The sequence below is a fragment of the Lathyrus oleraceus genome, chromosome 1 (assembly GCF_024323335.1).
Source record: "Lathyrus oleraceus cultivar Zhongwan6 chromosome 1, CAAS_Psat_ZW6_1.0, whole genome shotgun sequence".
Lineage (NCBI taxonomy): Eukaryota > Viridiplantae > Streptophyta > Magnoliopsida > Fabales > Fabaceae > Lathyrus > Lathyrus oleraceus.
This window is the reverse complement of record NC_066579.1, coordinates 445730563-445752502: the sequence shown is the minus strand read 5'-3', so window position 1 is coordinate 445752502 and position 21940 is coordinate 445730563. Positions and strand designations below refer to the sequence as shown.

Genomic DNA, 21940 nt, shown 5'->3' with positions numbered 1-21940 from the left:
TCCTTCGCCAAGAATATCTTGGAACCGTTGTGCATTACATCCAAATCTGGTTTAGGCTCCACAGACAGCCATACCTGTTCGAGTTACTCTGATTAGTCCTTCTGTTCCACCTCCAGTCTTGCAACCAGGAGTCTTGTCTGATCTCCAAGTGTTACAAGTGAACATCAAAATGCATAATATTATCGAATTGTTGAGCAGTGTGTACAACACCGTTCGACAACAAAATTCAAACACACTCGAAGGAAGGCTACAACGCCTCAAAGAAAGCATCTATGACGCTCCACCTTATATAAACATTGTCAAAGAGTTTAGGTCCAAGAAGACTCATATTGTCATCCCAGCACCATCCGGGGCGAAGAAAGAAAAATCTCCTCATTTGAGAGATCAACATAGGATCAAAAAACACCAGACTCCTCCCTAGAGCCACGAGGGGTAGTTGTGCTACTTCCCTGACTCAAAAAGAGAATCACTCGGGAAAGGTTCAGACGAAGCATCAGTTAGCTATTAGGATTTTGAAAAGCAGGATACCAAAATCCATGGAGAAGCTTCCTAAACTGGGCGAGTATGATGGAAAAGGGGACCCCGACAAACATGTTCATCTTTCCAATGAGTGGCTAAATTACTTAAGTGTTGATGACACATCTAAGTGAAAGTTATTTCCATTAAATCTTATCGAACTGTCCAGGTTGTGGTTCAATTTCCTATCGGACGAGAGCATTTTATCCTGCACAGATTTTTGTGAGCAATTCTCTACACGCTTCATAGCCTGGAAGAGACAACCTATGAGAGAAATTGCTCTGAACAAGACTGTCCATGGAAATAATTGAAGCTTTCGGTCTTACATAAACCTATATGCAAGTTGTTGTCAAAGTCGAAGGGGTCATAAAGGGCCTTTAGTGCTGGGTCTTTGAGAATGGCCTCCTGAGGGACCACCCATTTAGGTTGAAGATAAGGAGGAAGAAATTGAAGACCATCTAACTGATGATTACTATGGTTGAGTCATACATGTTATTAGACAAGAAGTTGAACACATATTTCAACAATCTTTCTTTAGTCGAGACCCATTCTAGTCGCCCAACCGGGAAAGACTCCCATCGGCCCAAAGATGAACTTGACCGGGGTATGCAAGGAAGGTATGACAAGTACACTCCTTTCTATTTTTTGGGAGAAGATCTACCAGGACCGTGTAACACCAAAATTTAGAAGCGAGGAGTATGGCATTCTTACCTCGTTAATGAAATGTCTCGCGTCAATAAATTGAAGTACCTATGCTTCAATAGGAGACACAAATACAACACTAACGATTAAATATAGCTGAAGGATGTCACCAAAGAGATGATTAAGAACGAACGACTAATTGAGTATCTTATAGGATGCAAAATAGATAGGGATGAATCACTTAAAGGTCCCCATCGAAGACTACAATTGTCGGGACTAGCGCCGAAAGTAGAGAGGCAAGTAAAGGAAAGTGCATGTATATCATCGTCATCACTAGAGGACTACCTCAGGAAAATCTCCCCTCTAAGGGGACTATGAAAAGGAATATCGATAAGATAATTATTATCCACAAAAAGGATGCAACACGTTGACAAATATTCCTTCCTGGCCCATGTTGGGATGTCGAGATTCAGAGAAGATAGAAGGTGTTGCCAAAAAAAATCCCCTTTGTTAATCACAACTACAATATGGAAATTGGATGTCTTCTGGATCCTCATCGATGGAGGCAACTCCTATGACATTATGTACTCTGAGTTGCTCAAGAAGATGGGCCTTGACAGAGGAAGCCTATGGTCGTATGAAGGCTCTGACCTCCAGGTGTTCATCGGAACAACCATCCGTACTTGGAGATATGTGGAGCTGATGGTATCATTCCTCGATGGAAAGGATATTAGGGCGATCAATTCCCAATTACATGTTGTCCCCTGTAGGAGAATCTACAGTTGTATCCTGGAAAAACCATTTGTAGCCACGCTAGACGTCATAGCTTCGTCGGTGCATCTAAAGCCAAAATATCACAATCTATAGGGAGAACTGGCCATCATCAACGTTGACCTCTAGGGGAAAATAATCTACCAAGATCTCCATAAAGATAAAGGAGAAGGCGTGACCATGTAAATTAATGTAGCTTCCCTCCTTGGATAACTCGGTAGGATGGGCATTTGTCCTTCAAAAAGTGGCTTGGTCGATAAATGCTAACAAAAGAATAAGCGACGACTAACCCGCCTGGTTATGTTTCCTTTACCCCTTTTATATTAAATACTATAATTGTATAACGACCATCATTATCTACCAAAAAAAAAATTGTGATCATAATTAAAATAATACATTTTATGAAATATTTGTTTCTTTGTATTGGTGCATATTAACGGTGGGTCTAGGGTACAAACAATGAGCTTGAAGCCCAGTTCACATAAACTCATGGGTGTTTTCGGAGACACTTTGTATGTTCGAGTACAACAATCAATTCTCCACATAAAGTTAGGGGTACTGCCGGAGACGCTTTGTACGTCCAACTACAACAACCAATTCTCCACTTAAAGTCAGTGGTACTTCCAGAGACACTTTGTACGTTCAACTACAACAATTAAGTCCCATAGCCCACAGGCAATAACGGGTCACCCTCCTCTAGCATCTAGCCACTCCAGAGTCCGCAGAGGGTTGGCCACACATATACCTTTGATCTAGTTTTCATCTGCTGGTGAGAAACCTTTGGCCAAGAACGACCTTAGTGGCGTCCAATTAACTTTGAGAGAAGACCTCGTAAATTCGTAAAGATCTAGAGCTATACACTAAGGATCCTACAAATACACCTTAAACAGGTAGCAAAGTATTTCATTTCATAAATAGAAATATATACACATATGCGCTTCCACTACATGGTACTCCATATGATGTACAAAAAAAGAGGAAAAGGCTGATAGGTCTACTTGCCGCGGCGCGAAAAGTACCCGAGTGCACAAACGCTGGAAATCATAGGAGTCATCGCAAAAGTTTATTTATTCCAAAAGTAAAGGGAAAATCTTGATAAAACCTTTAAAGAACAAAAAATATGGTCGTCACAACCAAAACTGGGTTCGGGAGCTGGTTATGTAAGTGGAAGGTATTAGGGAGCAATTTAGCACATCTTCCCTCCATTATGTCCCCAAGAACGCAAGTTATGGCATGTGCCTCCAGATGAGTGGGGTGACTAGAAATAACCAATATTTGAAAGGTTGTAGCTTCAGAAGAGGCCTAAAGTTGCACACAGCCAGATCCAAATAAAATACTCATCTTCCATGGGTCTGAGTCGCCGAGTCACAACAGGATTTAAAGAGATGAAAGAAAAGGGTCACAAAAGACTTTTCTTTCAAGTATTCACACCAATATTGGTATACCTTCACGTACGTCCAACTTATGGGATAAAGTTGTAAAGGAGACATTGTTAGATGCTTCAAGGCTTCTCTCTCAAAGGCAATATAAGGTAAGCGAATACCCATGATGGAGAAAGTGAACTTGTAAAATGGAATGGCGCAATCTCCATATTTGTTACATATTCTTTAATCCTTAGTGGGACTCATGACTCCCCAATAGGAATATTGATGAACTTCAGTAAATTCATCATCAAGAGCGTCCACTTTGGCAAAATAAGAAACAATGGAAGAGTATATAGAATCCACCCAAGAAGATGAGGTATTCTTCTGGGACTTATGAGTACTATTTTGTGATTTCTTACCCATAGCGCACTAACTTCTCAGATGCAGGAAAGTAAATGGTTGTTGAACTAGGAAAAAGACTCAGAGAAAGTAGCGTTGACTCTTTAGAAACTATAACCTACCATGCAAAAAAACTCGACCAAACATGTCAAATCACTCGCACGCAGTAATCGAGAGTTTCGGTTCCCAAGATCCATAATGATGATACTTTCAAAGAGATATTTTGAAGCCTGGAGCATTAAATGCATAAATCCCCAAGAAACTGAAACAATTCTCTTTCGTCTGTTTGAAGGGGATCTATAGAGTGGTCGTTGTCCAAAGCTGACGTACCAATCCCTCACCTTGTTATGCACAAGCCACCCGATCGACCACCATGAAGGAACCACACTCCTTCCAGAATCGTCTCAACACTCGAGAAATATCATCCTGATGATTACCAAGAATCTCAATTGCAAGTGCATCCAACGGCTCTCCGTAATTTACTCCTAAGGAATAGTGAGTTCATTATCTCTCTCTCTCTCTCTCTCTCTCTCTCTCTCTATATATATATATATATATATATATATATATATATATATATATATATATATATAGATATATATATATATAGAGAGAGAGAGAGAGAGCACCCAATTGAGGAAACAAGTTTCAAAAACAATTTTGCTTGACTCTTCTCACTCACATACTGACTTAAGCGTCAAAATGCTATCTTTGCAGGGTCCCCCACCCATACCAACGTATCTGAAGCTTCGATCCATTGTCACCACTATTTCTAACTTATTCCTTGGCCAAATCAATTAAAGCAATTAGATTCACATTCTAATCGATTAGTAAAATCATTAATCAATTAAAGTATATAGTCATTTTAGGATTTTCTTTTAAGGATTAGGGTTTCCATTTTTAAGGTTTCGTTAGTTGATTAAAACGTTCTTTTTACCGATTACCTAATTTAATTTGGCCCACAAATCATTTAATTTTTAACTAAATATTTTCCTATATAAAGGAGACTTATCCTCAATTGCATTTTGCACCATTTTTTATAAATAGAAAATCTTTATACTATTTTTCTACACCATCGTTCTTTCTAAAAAAATCTCTTTCCACTAGAGTTATCGTAGTACTGAAAGATTGAAAAGTCATTTTAGAGTTGTGTTGTATTTGTTTAGTGATTAACTTATTTTATTCAAAAGTGTTATTCTCTTGTGTAATATCTTTGTAAAATATTTGAAGGTTGAAAGCTAAACTTGATAAAAGCTTGGGAGAAGATTATTGAGATAAGCTTGTGTAAAAGCTCTATTATTTGTTAAAGGTTCGTAGGCTGATCCTATATAAAAGCTCAAGTTATAGTTGAAAGTTGTTTGGATTGATCTTGTGTAAAAGCTCAAGTTGTAGTTGAAGGTTGTTTGATATGATCATGTAAAAGCTCAAGTTTTATTTTAGTGGAACTCTCAAGAGGAAACTCTTGGGGACAAGAGTATGCCAAGTGGTTAGGTCGAACGTGTATAAATGTTTGGTGCAATCTCTCTATCTATTCTCTCTTTATTTTCCATTATTTATTTTCTTTTTGTTGCGTATCTCTCTTCTTCTCCAACTTTTTTCTATCTTTTTGTTGATACCTCTTTTTTTATTTGTCTATTTTAATATAATTTTTTTCAAAAATAAAAGTTTTTATAATTTGTTTTCGATTTTCAAATATCACAATTCACTCTCCCTTCTTGTGTTTGGAGTCACTTTATCAACATGTGGCATCTTAGACTAATTCCTGTTATAAGACTAATCATCTCACGAGGTAGTATGGTAACTTCAAATACGTCTTCTTTTAATAAGATACTTTTCATGAACACACATCCAATGTTTGATGATGGAATGTTTACTATATGGAAAGAGAGAATAAAAATGATTTTTTATTCTATTGATTTTGAATTGCGGAGTTATGTTTTAAAAGGATCTTTTGTTCCTATTCATTTGTTAATAATGAAGTAGTGAACAAATCGGGCAATACGTGGACCGTAATATAAAAGAGAAAAGTGCATAAATGGTTTCAAAGTAAGTAATTAATTATAAGTGCCTTAATCACTAATGAGTACTATTATGTTTTTATATGTAGCACTGCAAAGGAAGTGTGGGACACCCTTAAAAAAATCTATGAAGCTCCAACTGAGATGGAAAGGATGAACCCATTTGTCCAAGAACATGAGACATCTAGTGACAATGAAGACAATCTTAAAATATGGTTCTCAAATGTACAAAATCTTGGACATAATTTTAAAAACGTTGGTCTTTCTTGATCATCATCGACTTCTCCTTCTCCATTATTGCATCATCCATCTTCTTTGATCCTTTCAACACTTCTAACAAACCCTGTTAAACCAGTAGGACTTACATCTTCAAGCTCGACAAACCAAAATCATTCACACCGATGAATTTCTCAATCTCATACTTCGTTGACGACATCTTGATCCATGCTCACCGCATCAATTTTTTGTGATAATCATTGCACCGGGAACGAATAAAACTATGAGAAAGATTGAGTTTCTTTAACAAGCATAAGAAACCCTTTTTAGTTTTATGAAAGAGAGAAAAGAGGTCAGAACAAGAACAAGAATTTGGTTTAAATTGTTTTTCTATTCACTTTTCCAATTAGGGTAAAAAGTTACAAGTTAATAACAACAACTAACATTTAACCCTCTCTCAATAACCTGAGAGGATAACCTATTTATAGACTACAAGATAACTTAAATACTAAGCTAACTTAAGCTATAAACTAACTTATACAACTGCATGCTAGAACCAGGCCCGACCCTGTGCAAGTGCAGTATGTGTTGCAGCACAGGGCCTCAAATTTTAGAAGGCCCCAAATTTTGAAATTTTCAATTTTTTTCTCCATAAATATTAATAAAAATAAATAAAATGTTATTAAAAAAACTCAATAATTAAAATAAATGTTATGATAAAAACTCAATACATACAAAAAAATCAAGATTGATCAAAACTCAAAATAATTATAATTAAATTTATTTTTAATTAATAATAATTGTATTTTTGATTTTTTTTTTTAATTATTATAATTGTATTTTTTAAAAAAATTGGGCTCATTTTCGAAATTAGAACGGGGCCTCCAATATGATTGGGCCGGCCCTGGCTAGAACATGCTTTGACTATAACACACACATATTCGACTCCTGCATGTTTGAACAGACTTCAACTATAACATGCACAACTCTGTCGAAATATGAAGTTATCATTGTCAAGACTAGAGTTCGATCCAAAATACCACAAGGCCCATAGATATTACTCATACATATGTAAGATGTGAGAATCACGTCTAGGCTATTTATGTTCCTCAACATGATTTGTGAAATACTCGTCAACCATCTTTGCCATCCTATTACACACAATGTTTGAAAGGAAATAAAGTACTCAACACCACATTTAAGATCCATAGTGAATTCGGGTTAAATGACAGTATACACCATTATCACTATGAGAATAACTTATGATACTTACAAAACATACTATTTAATATTCTAACGGTGGTTTAATCCAGTATAACATATGCAATTGGATTGATGATGTAATACACTTATTACTAGAACCAAAATGAAGGATAAATGAAAATTCTAAAACACTCCATGCTTCAATTTGAAATAAGTTCATTTTACATGACATGTGTAAATCAAATTTACTCATTTGAATAAGGATTCTATAACCAAAGTTTCTAGTTTAAATAACAAGTAAGATTGTTCATAATCTTATCTAACACAGACCTAATCTTTATATAAGAACTATGAAAGGTTGTAAGTCCCAATAGTATGCAATTTTTAAGAAAAACAATAAATCCTAAGAACATGAAATTCTAAATGAAATATGAGAGAGAGAGAGAGAGAGAGAGAGAGAGAGAGAGAGAGAGAGAGAGAGAGAGAGAGAGAGAGAGAGAGAGAGAGAGAGAGAGAGAGAGAGAGAGAGAGAGAGAGAGAGAGAGAGAAGAGAGAGAGAGAGAGAGAGAGAGAGAGAGAGAGAGAGAGAGAGAGAGAGAGAGAGAGAGAGAGAGAGAGAGAGAGAGAGAGAGAAGAGAGAGAGAGAGAGAGAGAGAGAGAGAGAAGAGAGAGAGAAGAGAGAGAGAGAGAGAGAAGAGAGAGAGAGAGATTTATAGTGATTCAACATGTTCATCCTCTCTTTGTGCCTAATCCAACTCTCCAATGGTTTTCAATTGAAAGTTTGTTGTCTTCCACTATGATTTGCAAATTGTTCATACAAAATCGTTAATACAACCACTAAATACAAGATGATGTTGAAAATTAACAAATTTACAATCTAGATCTTAACTTGATGTATAAAGTTTCTGATATTGATCTCTGCAAGATTTTGACTTCCACCTTCCAAAATCAGTTAACTAGCTTCAAGCGTCGGTTCCGTAGTAACTTCTCCTAAAGTCCTACTAGTTTCTTGTCTGAGCCTTGACCTGTTTGAAGGTAATAGAAACTCCAATCCGTTCATAGAAACTTCCACACAATTCTATCGAAGCAATTTAGGAGAAAACAAACTCATTTTTCCTCGTTGGATTGTCAATCTCAACCATACCACATGAAAACTCTTTTTATTTGAGTCAATATATTCTTTGAGTCGAATCAAGACCTCCATGATTCAAGTCAATCTTTCCTAGATTTAAATCAGAAATACATAAGCAAATTCATTTTTTTCAAATTCACTTTTTTTATTCGAGTCAGTATTTTTCTTGATTTGAATAAAAAATACAGATTTATTTTCTGATTTTCACATTTAAATTTGATTCGAATCACCCAATTCTCTAATTCGAATAATACTTCAAAAAATTCATTTTTTGAGAAAAATGAAGTGCTTCATTGAATCAAGACTTTGTAGGATTTGAATCATGCTTTCATGCGGTTTTTAATTCAAACCGTTGACTAATCAACTAGAACCATATTGTTTCGACTTTAATCAAATTTGATTTATGCATGCGTAAACAAATTTTAGCCCTTAACTCTAGAATGCACAGCTATGTGAGGAGACTCAATTACGACAAACAATCAAAAACTAAATTGACAAACAACAAAAATCTAAAGTAAGAAAAACCCTACGGGACATCAGACTCCTTCTAACTTCAAAAAGAATTTTATATATATATATATATATATATATATATATATATATATATATATATATATATATATATATATATATATATATATATATATATATATATATATATAAAGGTGCTATTAGTATGTGCACTCTTTTTAGTTTTTTTAATCATGAAGAATTAAAAACAGACATTACAAAACTGTTCACATAACAAACTGTTTTTATTCATCATATATTTTCACATATGCAAGCCATATGATACACAACACATACTACAAGTGTTTTTTATTCTTCAAGCATAACTTGATATATTACACAAACATATGAAAACAAATTAATATTACACATAAAACTAACTCAACTTTGTTAAGCTTTTACTTTTCCATGTCAACAAACTGGGAGCAATCAATTCCCTTACCAGAAAACGCCTCTACAAGCTTAGGAAAGAGTTTAGCAAGCATAATCTTAAATCCTGCAGAAGTTCCCTTCTGGTTTTCATGCTCATTCTTTTCACCTCCAATAGAAGCTCCTTCAAGATATGCTTTACAAGCAAAAAGTATATGTTCGGCACGTTGTCGGAAGTGTTCTTCCACCAATGCCTCGAAATGCTGCAATCGCAATCAGTTTCGTTACAATTCAGTCCACTTAACTATGTGTTTCAAACTTGTTTCGCACGAAGATTAAGAAAATGAGAGGATAGTTATTTTACCTTCGGTGGGTTTCGTAATAGATACAGCATGGATTTGGAGGTGAGGAGGAAAGCATTCTCGTTGTAACTCACCGAGTTTTTCTCTCCTTCGGCTCTGCCGATTTGTTGGTCGTATCCAGCCTCGTTGAAGTAAGGCTTCTCGTTAAGGACAAGAGCTTGCAGAGAGAGAAGGACTTGAAGAACCGTGGATGATCCGGGGCTCCACACTTCGGCTGCAGTACCACTCCACGTGTTTAGGAGACTCAAACACACTTTCCCTGACTCATACAAATTAGGATTTATTCGTAACCCGCCCGAAATATAGTGCACCATCTACAAGAGATTTCAAAGGCCACAATGATAGGATCATATAGATTGTCGCGCAAAGTGCAAACAAAAGAAAAACTTCATTCGAAAACTTACCGGTGGTTCACTGGGATACTCGGGAGGGAAACATACGTCGAAGAAAAACAAGCCGTCGTGATAAGGTGTCCCTGACGCACCAACGATGACTGCTCGCATGAGATCCATTCTTTCTTCGAAAACACGTACGTAAATAGTTTCTGTTTAGGCATGTACAGATTGTATGTCAATTTGCAGAAACTGCGATGGATATTAACAACATAGTGCGAGAGATTTAACTATAAAATCAAGCAAATAAGAAGTATGCACCAGGAAGATTTTTCTCCAGGATGCTCCATTCTTGCTGCACCTTTTTCGCCCAATCTTTCTTAACCTACAAAAGATTCAACCGAGACGAAAAAAATAAGGCGAAATGCTTTCAATATAATTATATGTCGCTTAAGTAATGTGTCAATCTCGTAACCTGAGATAATGGCAGCCCTTTTCCCTCGTTGAAAAAGTGGTGATCTGAGCAAGTATGGATCACGTCGAACTGTTTCAACTGATCTGAACAGTTTCTGTTCAAAGAAACTGCAACATTGCTCGTCTCATGAACCCTATAAACTTCACAATACGGAGTCGAGTCTTCAGCATACTGCAACGAGCTCGCAGTATGTGAGTTAGTGTCAGAGCTACAAGTTTCCGAATCTTTCTTGCCAACAAAATCGGGCGCATTTCCCTCTCCAAATGTTGGAACTGTGGAAACAGCTCCATAAAATGATGTCAAGCCAAGTTTTTGAAATACGCCGGCTTTAATGCTGGAGAAAAGTTCAAAGGCGGCTTGAGGAATGGAAAAGGAACTACTCTCTCCTGGATGCTTATCACCATTACAATCTAACAAGCCCTGATCACGAATAAATTATATTACAACACAAGCATAGTCATTATACATATATGGATGCTAATAAATACGAGATCACTCGCGAATGAGATATTTCTCTTACCTTTCCCTTTTGGTCAGAAGATAGACTTCCATGATCAATAATCTCTTGAGTCGAGTCGACAACATTTGTTTCATAAGAGACAGGAGTTGCAGTTGAACCTTCGTGCTTATCAATCCGAAAAATTTCATAAGGTGCAACCTGTTCGTGTACAAAAAAATAATTAAAACAGCTTATTGAATAGGGAAACAAAATACTAACGAGGGACTGAAAGTTGACGGTATACCTTAGTTGTTAAACCAGTAGCCCATTTCACCTCGACATGGCCATCTTTGAATCCAGAAACATTGCCGATATGGGACAGGTGACAGTTATCTTTAGGCTTACTCTGGTAGTTGATTTGATTCAGTTTTATGAGAGGAACTTCCACATTCAAGTCACTCATTGAATTTGCATTATTTTTCTCAGCTCGATAACCACCAACGTGCTTTTGAGCGGTCTTGAACACAATATCACCAAAACAACAGGAAAAATCCGGGTGTTCTACAAGTTCGTACGCACTCACAGTTTCCAATGTTGGCTCTCCTGCCAAATCATCTGGCTTGGATGTCGCAACTGTTCTCCATTGCACGTTTACGGTATGCTCTTTTGCATCGACCGATAGAACAACACCCCATCTTTGATTGCTAGCCTTATCATCATCGTCATCAGAAGTACCTTTTTCCATCACAAACTGATGAGGCCAAAACTCATGAGTGTTTATGACATTAACGGGGATTAAGTTCTGTGAATCTGACCCCAAAGTAACTTCGCCGTTTTGCCAAATAATATCGACTTTGGTCTTTATCTTACCAATAATAAACAATTCTTCCATGCTAGAGTTAAGGTTTCTTCTCCTATATTCTCTAGCCGTACTATGCTTATTAGGAAGATAACCATCAGGCGAATCTCGAATCATCTTTTCGATTTGTTCCTTTTGGTCTTCAACAGGAAGCATGCACCAGTCACCGAGTTGCCAGTTTGCGTGCGAAAAACACGACAGCATGGTCAAGTTTTTGGAATCTTGCCAGCACGCAGGAGAATTCTCATTCGAATTAGAACCCAGAAGAATTGACATAGCCCAATTAACATACACCAAACCTGCTTCCACAGAACAAACAGTTCCTTCATCATGGTTGTCTCTCCAGTTGTCACATAGCCATCTGGCCGATTTAGAACCGGTCAAGGACTTAACTTTCACTCTCTGTCCTGGATAGTACGGATACTGCGAATCTTCAAGAAAATTAGGTGTTTGTGGTAAAATCTTATCTTTTTCAAAGGTAGTGATATCGTATTTCGTCCCATCGTCAAACAATACAGTTAATCTGTCCACTACCCTCCGAACCTGACCAAGCCACGGCCCTTTAACCACATAATCACCTTCCGAAATGGAACGAATCTTCAGAAGTTTCTTGGAGTTCACGTTTCTTAATATGTTTCCTCGAACATTTTCCAAATCCACCGTCACGTCAACACCAACGACCCTCCCCGTCTGTCCAGAAGTGTCTGACAAGGAACGGACGACATCTCCATAACCAAATGTCCTCTCAAACGAGAGAAAATCATCGATCTTCCCGATGCTTTCCTCTAAACTAGACAATATGCTCTGAGCCTGGCCACCATATAGATAATCAATATCCTCTTGATCGTCACTGCTACTGCTCTCGCTCGAAGTCTCCCAGTCCGAATCAGTCATTTGAGCTTCCATCAACTATATGTCTGATGTCTGTCATAATGTGTTTCACAATAATAAAACGCGATACCAGAAAATAACTTCCTTAACACAATAAAAGGCAATAATAGAGATTCATGAAGAACCTTACCTTTTCAAGCAAATAGAAGCATTAAGCACCGATGTCGGTTCGTATTGCAATCCACAACAGAAGAGTCAATATTGACTTAAGAGGGTATTTTGTATACAAAACAAGATGCGTCTGATCGATACCGATACTTGTTACAGATACTAAACCAGTTTCTTTTGATCACTGAAACCGGAACTTTAATGCCAAAGAAGATTTGCCCAACAGGGATAATTGGAGTCTATTACGACTCCGAAATGCCAAAGGAGATTTGCCCAGTTTGCACTGGAAATTTCACAGAAAGAAAAGGTTGCAAAACTAGTAAGAATCAAGACAAAGAAAATTAAGTAACTTTTGCCAAAGGAGATTTGCCCGACACCGAAGAATCTTCAAACATAAGTAGTTTCCAGATAGTAGCTAATAAATTTGCCTCTTCCGAGATCGAGAGACTCGGAAGCTATATTGCCAAAGGAGATTTGCCCCGCGGTGAAGCCAAACACTCTACCAGATCTACCTGATATAAGGAGAATTGGTTGATATCCAAAATCAATAAATTTTCGTAGTCGAAATCAAGAATATCACCAGAAAACAAATCAAAACATAAACTTTCTGTTCCTCGATTCACAGCAAAAAGTCAAAACCAGATAATTTCTTTTGAACCTGCAACAAGAAGACTAGTGAGTATTTTCTCTAATCATTTTCAATAAGAAAACAACAAAACTAGAAGATAGCCATAACCATAAGCTGATAACAACTCATGAGGCAAGGGAACAACTTTTTTCATGAACTGAAAAAAAATCCTTATTTGCATATAAAGGAACAAAATCTAAAGGAATCACTACTTTTTGATCAAATAAAACTTGAAAATCATTTCTAAAAAAGTCATAACTAATAATCACTTTATTAAGATTCCTAGGCGTTTAAAGTCAATATAGCCGCTTCTAGCACTCAACATAAAAGTATATATTCAATAGAAAACAACAGCATAGTAGTAATAGAATGAGTTAAAACAGAAACCTATGATTTATTAAAAATGAAATTGCAGAGGAAGAGATTGTGATTGTACCATTTGGACCACCAAGAAGGTTGGTTGGTCCCATAGAAGTTACTATTAGAGTTTATAGAGCCAAGCTAGAAAACCAAGAAACCCCATGATTTTAAACACAAAAAAAGGAACATAATAACATAACAAAATGAAAGAAGGGTGGTTCAAAGATTTGATTTTTTTAGAGTTTTAGAAAGTGGGTGGTGGTGGAAATTCAGATTGGTGTAGCTCCACGGCCAGTTCCACCGTCGTCAACGCCACCACTGAACTTGGGAATCATTTCAGAGACAGTTTTTGTGTGTATGTGTGAGAAAATGGAGTATAGAGAAATGGGAAAGGTATGGGTGGTGTTGTATAATAAAGAAGAAGAATGAGAAAAGAACAAAAGCATAACAGACAGTACAAGACACAGATGGTGTTGTCTTAGATAAAGACAGTTAAACTATATTTATGTTTCTATATCTTAAAACGAATCCTCCTAAAACTTTGTTTGAGTTTTGTTTTTTCATCCAAATTTTACAAAAAAATGAAGAAAAAGAATTATTCTATATCTTACGGTATTTGATTCCACCTCATTGCATCAGTATAAAAGAAAAGTTAGTCGTGTTTGATTGGAATTTGAGTTAGTTTTGTGATAATGGGACACAGAATAACTTTTACTTTTGGTGAATAGTATGATTATATGCTATTTAGAGAATTTATTAGGAGTATATTTGAAACCTAAATCACAACGGAAGCACTTTACGACAATATTATGTTGCATTTTAACTATTATATAAAAATATATGATAAATATCAAAATATTCATAATGATTTTTTATAAGATAAGTTAAACAGGAAAAAAATATAGTCATCAATAAATGAAATGTAATATCTAGATCCGTCTTTGATAATAATCACTGATGGAACCCATACATCAGTCAAATGATACATATGAAATAGAAACATTTTTATTAAAAGGTAAAACTGAATTTTTTTGCAAGTTTACAGAGATAACAATATGAAATATCACGATGTGTAACTTTCCTAAAATTCTAGTATAAGCCAAGTACATTAATGTAGAACCAACTATATGTCTTAGATGAAGAACTCAAACAAAAAAAACTAATAAATCAACAGTGGAAGTAGAAGTTAAGGTTGCAATATATGAGACTTTCAACTCATCTAAAACATAAAGTCTCCCTGTTTACGACATATCTCAATCAGTCTCGCAGAATGTGGATCTTGCACCCAACAAGAAATGGAAGAAAATGTAACAGAATAACTAAAATCACACAATTGACTTACAAAAGCCAGACTGAAAATAAAGCTGAGAATATAATAAACATCAAAAAATGACATATTAGTTGTAGAGACAGAGTCAATGCTTGCTAATGGCATAGGTGGACCATTAACAATCATAACTAACATAGATGAAAAGGCATTTAAAGAAATAAATAATTTATCATTATATGACATGCTCCAGAATCAAGGATCCATATGGAGGGAGACATACCTGATAGAGTAGAAGAACTCAAACTTTTAATAGAAAAGGAAGACATGGCATGTGGCTAAGTGACAAGAATCTTTTGAATTTATTCTATAATATCATATATTTGAAAAGTGGTCTCAGATGGACATAAATAGTCATAACCAAAATCAATGGTACACCAACAACATTGGAGTAGGGACTTTTAAAATTCTTCTTATTTGCTCCCAACAATTCGGGACATTGACATTTGCAATGACTTTTCTTCTTATAAAAAGAACATTAATCAATACCAAGTCCAATTCTACCTTGATAATTTCCTTTGTGAATAGGAGCAGCAAAAATAGATGGAGGAGTGTAGGAATTCCTTTATTTAGAATTATATTAGAGTGAGTCTTAATTCTGGTTTCTTTTGCCAATAACTTATTAAGAGTTGAATCAACATTAGGAAGAGGATTATGATGTAGAATGCTTCCACGAAGACTCTCAAAATCATTCCTAAGGGAAATAAAAAATTGAACAAGATGTTACTTTTCTCTTTGCTCGATGTATGCTTTAATAAATTTTATGTTGATTCCATAAGAGTTAATTGATCCCATTAATCACTCATGGCCAAATAAATATTTTGAATGATCATATTGTTTTGCTTAAAGCTCTGATGTCACTTTTCAACTGGTACCATTTTGTAAAATTAGACTGATTATACAAACATTTTAAATAATTTATGATAAGGATAATCCTACTTAAAGTATAATCATGTATAAAGAAAGACTTGTCTCTAAGGGTTACCACTAACAACCAAGTTCTAATTTTAATGAGACATTTTATCACGTAGTCAAATTTTAATTAATTGATTAATTGAAATAATTTTTATTTTACTTATTTTATATTTTGATGATTATGTAATTATAATTAGTAGAGATGATCTAAATAAATATTAGAAGTAGTTTAACTTGATAAGTTTTATATTGATGATATTGGATTTATTAAAAATAATAATTATTTAGATTTTTATTATGATTGTGGATTATTACTTATTTAGAGGCGTTTGTTTAGGCATTTTGGGCCCAAACTGAACTTTACCCATTTGTTTGTTTTGCCTTAGACACGAAATAAATGGATGAGAGAATGTAATAATTTATTATTCCATTTTTACTTCATCTAATAGAAACACATAAGCGCTTATCCGACTCTCCAAACCCTAAAATGACCGCCCATTTCCTTTCTTTCGTCTCCGAGCACCACTACCTTTGACGGAAAAACAAAAGCTATATCTCATGGTCTTTTTATTAAACCAAAACGATTGTTTTTCGAGCACCACCACCGTTGAACCTTATTTCAATCTGCCCCCGAACGTCGTGCTTTTGAACAAAGAAAAGATGTCAACTTTGTTCATCCAGTCGCATGACGTTCCTTCTGAACCAAATGATTTGTTTCGTTCGAACGATCGCCTTCACCACCTTGTCTCCACCGTGTTGATCTGTTTATGATAAGAATCATTGTGCCAGCGTTTAGACGGCCTCCACGAGCTTCATCATCTTCAAGATGAGGTGGAATAAAAACTCCTTTCATCCTTGTTTATTAAAGAAATAGACTGAGAACTTTTTCTTCACTCAGTTATGTACTATTCACAACAAAAGTTTTTCTTTATTTCCAAAACCAAGCAAGGGATGAGTAAGTTGTAAGATGAATACTCTATTACAGAAAGCTTGCTCGATGAACTCGGTCGTGGTTCTCTTTGATGCAAGACCAAGAATACTTTATCATGTATTGTCATGTTGTGGTATAGGTATGCGGTGTTGAGAATCACAATTTAGGTGTTGGAGTAATTTGTATTATATTATATTATATATACTTAAAATCTTAAACTACTATTAGATTTTGTCCCAACTCATTCTTACAGAACTTACTTGTAAGTTGAGGGGCGTCACTCTATATAAACTCTTCCAATGATCTATCTTCAATCAATGTGGGACTTGGGATTTTTCCAATACAACCCCTCACGCCTAAGATTTTTTTTTTGGCCTGGTACGTGGATTTAAAAGGTGGACAACCCATGGTCGGATTAATAGACTCTAATACTATGTTATGAAATGTGATTGAGTCTAGCTCAACCCAACAAAACCTACTTGTAAGGTAGGTAATTTTCACACTTATAATCACATGTTCAGGCCACATATTATTCAATGTAGGATTTTTAACATACCCCACACGCCCAGGATTGGACGTCTGGAGCGTGTAAATAAATGGGGGGTGGCCCGATAGCGGAAACCTGATAGCAGGTGGTCAACCGGATCTTAAACCAAGCTTTGATACCATGTTATGAAATGTGATTGAGCCTAACTAAACCATACAAAATCAGCTTGTATGTTGAGGGGTGTTACTCTACATAAACTCTTTCAATGTTCTATCTCCAACCAATGTAAGACTTGAGATTTTCCAATAACTATTGTATTATAGATTAGTGTAGAAATTGATCACAATATTTCTAATGTTTTTAGCCTTCTATAGACTTTAGAGTTGGGAACCTAAATTGGCATAATATCATTTATTGAATGGTTGTAATTTTTTTATTTTAAATGAATATCATATTTGCTTATTTATTTAGAGTGTAAATCACTTTTTGTTTATCAGGAATGTTCGACAAGATAAGCTAAGGGGGCAAAATAATCTAGCCCGCATAGTCGAAAACATCCTTGGCCAGAATGACCTTAATGTAGGATTACACAAACCAAATTTCGTGTCTCCTTTGACTAAATATGTTCTATAAACAGAACTTCCCAGAGGGTGGAAAGTCCCTAAGTTGAGAAAGTTTGTAGGAGATACAAGTGAGTCAACTGTCAAACATATAACTCGATACCAAACGGAAGTAGGCTATATAGCAAAAAATGAGAATTTAAAAATGAGATATTTCCCAAATTCTCTAACAAAAAATGCTTTTACATGGTTCAAGACACTCCCTCTCCATTCCATACATAACTGGAATCAGCTAGAGAGAGTGTTCCATGAAAGTTTTTATATGGGACAATCGAAAATTAGTCTCAAAGAATTGGATAGCCTAAGGTGCAATGCGCCTGAGTCAATTGATGATTACCTAAATGGGTTCAAGCTTTTAAAGGCATGATACTTTACCCAAGTGCCCGAGCATGAACTGGTCGAAATGGTCATTGGGGTCTGGATTATTCTATTAGAAAGAAACTAGATACCCAATGTCTGAGAGATATGGCTCAATTGGCTGATAGACTTCGACAGGTCGAACGCCTAAAAGTTTAGAAGGTCAGGACGATCAAATTCCATAAAAAATAGAAGGTTGCCTATATAGAAGCAAATGAAAGAGACCAGGATTATGATATAAGATACGAGGAGGTCAAAGAGAATGACGTAAACATGGTGGAACTTAAACCAGAACCTCCCTATGTTTGTAAACTAACCTTCCGATGGAAAGAGTTCGGTCGAACCAAAAAATGACAAGTTTGTCGCCAAAACGTACACCTTCGACGTAACTAAGTGCGACAAGATTTTTGACCTCGTAGTTGCTGATGGCCAAATCATAGTCCCTAAGTGACTAAAAACACCACATTAGAGAAACGTAAGAAAAGAAGGTTTTGTAAGTTCCATAACTTTTTGGGTCATAAAACCTCTCATTGCGTCCTTTTAGGAATTTGGTGCAAGAAGCGCTCAACGAGGGAAGGCTAAAGTTTGTTGATAAGGTAAAAGCCCTAATGCATGTGGATTCATAACCTCTGAAAATCAAGAATGCAAACTATGTTGAACCACTCAAGTGTTTAATGGTCGGGGCTACTGAGAGCCCCGACGTAGAGATAAAAGTCTCTATGTCAGACTATGATGAGAAGCTCAATGAGGTTTACCCCACTATTGAGGAAGAGCTTATCGACTTCCTCAACAAATGCAAACTAAAAGGATGAAAAGTGATGTTGTGCCCCAGATATAGCACCGTGTTTGACATAAAGGCTACTGAGGACTTGGAAAAAGCTAAGCCCCAACCTTCTAAGGGGAGAAAATGGCCCCAATTAAGGCTAAACTACGCGTTCAACAAAGAGGTGTCCCCTATAGGATACATAATATGGCCAAAGTTCACAAAGAAGGTCAACCTAAGACCTATGTGCCTCAGTCGAAGGCTCTAGTGGGGAAGTGGATACACCCCCACAACAAAATAAACACCAACCAAAAGAATGGTGAGGTGTTGACTCTAAACACAACTTGGAAATGCTTGAACAACCCTCATGCCACCAAGAACCATCCCTACAATCCTAATTATAAGGGAAAAAATCTCATGAACCAAACACAATGTCGTAGGTATCAACGCCAAAAGAAAGTGTTCCAAGAGATGCAAGGTTCTACTAGTAACCAAAATCCAGATTTGGACAACAAGGTAGCCAAAAGGCCAGCCAAAGAAAGAGTCTTTCCCCCACCTTCACCTTTCGAATCTAAGGTCGAAGTGGCGAGAAGGCCAACAAAGGAGAAGGTGAACTCACCTTCACTTATCGAACCTAAGTCGGACTAGCAAAGAAGCCAATAAAAGAGAAAGTAATCCCATTTTTACCTTGTGATAAAGAAGAGGGGAAAGATGAATACTGGGATATGATAACAGACAATTTCTTAAAATTAGAGGGAGAATTCGATGTCCTTTGTAATGTGGTATCATTGTTACCAGTCGAATATGACGTGGTAACTAAAGTGACGGATACAGAAGAAGAGCTTTTTGTAGAAGAGATGGCTAAGCACAGACCAATGTGTTATTATGTGATGAACAATGGCTGTGCCGAAGAATAAAATTCTGTTTTTGAGAAACTGGATCTAGGGATGAAGAGCCATTTAAAACCACTATTCATCAAAGCAAAAGTTGAAAATTATGGTGTCAACAAAGTCTTAGTCGATAATGGCGCAGCAGTCAATCTGATGATACACTCCTTATTGAGAAAGATAGGGAAATTCGACACCGACCTAAGGCCTCATAACATTATGCTTTCCAATTATAAAGGCAGGACTGACTACTCCCTAGAGGAAATCCAGATGGACTTGGCTGTCGGAACCATAATTTGACCAATCCTCTTCATGGTCGTTCCATCCAAAGCTAATTATAGCTTACTGCTAGGAAGGGAATGGATACATGGTGTTGGTGTTGTTCCCTCATCTCTCCATCAAAGGATATTTATATGGAGGGAAGAAGGAATTATAGAGAACATAGAGGCAGACTAAAGCTACTACATGGCAGAAGTAACCATGTTAGTAGGAGGACTTTTGACAAGAACCTGGAAAACATAGCGACATGCCCACCAAAGGACCAGAGTCTTAGGCTACAAAAGAATATGTTCCATTTAGTGAGACTCCATCTAACCCATGGTTTTATGTGGGAGAGAGAAGCCTGGGGAGAGCATCCCTCTGAGGAGGATAAGATAACCCTAATAGGTTGGGGAGAAGATGATGCTTACTATATCTGAGTCGAGTGCTTGGACTAGGATTACTGCCTATGTGGCCTAAAATTAGAGAAAAATGTCCCAAGAGGCCAAGTTACTATATCTGAGTCGGATGCACGGACTTGAATTATGGCCTACATGGTCGACAAATATGAAAAGATGGCCCAAGAGGCTAAGTTACACCATGAATTGATTGGTGAAGGCAACTTGGTGAGAGTTGTAGATCACACACTCAACCAGAGGCTCGACTGCCTCTATGATGATGAGTCTTTGGGATTTGAAAAAGACCCAATGATTTAAACTGAAAAATCCAAGCACAGGATTCTTTGGAAGAAATCTACCTAAGGGACGAATCGGTCAAGAGGCCTACATATATCAACACCAAGATAAATCTAAGTTTAAAGAACCAGGTGATACAATTGTTGAAAAACTACAAAGACTTCTTCGCATGAGACTACGACGAAATGCCAGGCCTTAGTCGAGAATTGGTGGAATTGAAGTTTCCCATTCAGTCGGGAAAGAAACATGTGAAGTAGTTACCAAAGAGGTTTGCTTCGGCGGTCATATCGAAGATAAAAGAAAAAATCAAAAGACTATTGAGAAGCAAATTCATCAGAATAACCAGGTATGCCGAATGGTTTGCTAATATAGTTCTAGTTATTAAAAATAATGGAACTTTAAGGGTATGTATATATTTTAGATATCTGATCAAAGTTACCAAATGAATGTACCATTCCTGTCGCAAAAATGCTTCTTGACTTGGCAGTAGGCCATGAGTACCTAAGTATGCTAGATGGTTACTCTGGGTACAATCGGATCTTCATTGCTGAAGAGGATATGCCGAAAACAATGTTTAGATGCCAAGGCGCCTTGGGAACTTACGAATGGGTAGTAATGTCCTTTGGGTTAAAAAATGTTGGCACAACATATCAAGGGCAATGGACCTTATTTTTCACGACTTCATAGAGACCTTCATGCAAGCCTATATAGACGACATTATCGTCAACTCCTTGTCCGAAGATGGTCACATTGACCACCTTCAACAATCCTTTGAAAGGGTGAGGAAACATGGTTTAAAAATGAATCCTCTGAAATGTGCCTTTTTTGTTAGTGCAAGAGATTTTCTTGGATTTGTAGTACATAAAAAAGGGATTGAAATGAATCAAAACAAGACTAAGGCAATATGAAGATGAGGCCCCCCTCGACCAAAAAGCAGTTGCAATCGTTGCTAGGAAAAATAAATTTCCTAAGAAGGTTTATTCCTAACCTAAGTGGCAAAACCTAAGCTTTTTCGCCACTACTCTATCTAAAAGGCGAGGAGAAGTTCAAATGGGACTTGGAGCATCAAAAGGCATTCGACGAGACAAAAGCCTACCACATAAGAC

General features: G+C 36.5%; 1 protein-coding gene across 1 annotated transcript; it reads right to left on the bottom strand.

Moving 5' to 3' along the window:
• Nucleotides 1–8997: 8997 nt before the first annotated feature.
• Nucleotides 8998–14112, bottom strand: LOC127082177 (probable ubiquitin-conjugating enzyme E2 24). Its single transcript, XM_051022406.1, has 9 exons — nucleotides 13671–14112; nucleotides 12629–13264; nucleotides 11053–12531; nucleotides 10830–10967; nucleotides 10310–10729; nucleotides 10156–10219; nucleotides 9907–10046; nucleotides 9505–9816; nucleotides 8998–9403 (listed from the first exon to the last, which is right to left on the bottom strand). The coding sequence occupies exons 3-9, from the start codon at nucleotides 12511–12513 to the stop codon at nucleotides 9170–9172; spliced, it is 2769 nt and encodes a 922-aa protein (XP_050878363.1). The 5' UTR covers nucleotides 12514–12531; nucleotides 12629–13264; nucleotides 13671–14112; the 3' UTR covers nucleotides 8998–9169.
• Nucleotides 14113–21940: the final 7828 nt, after the last annotated feature.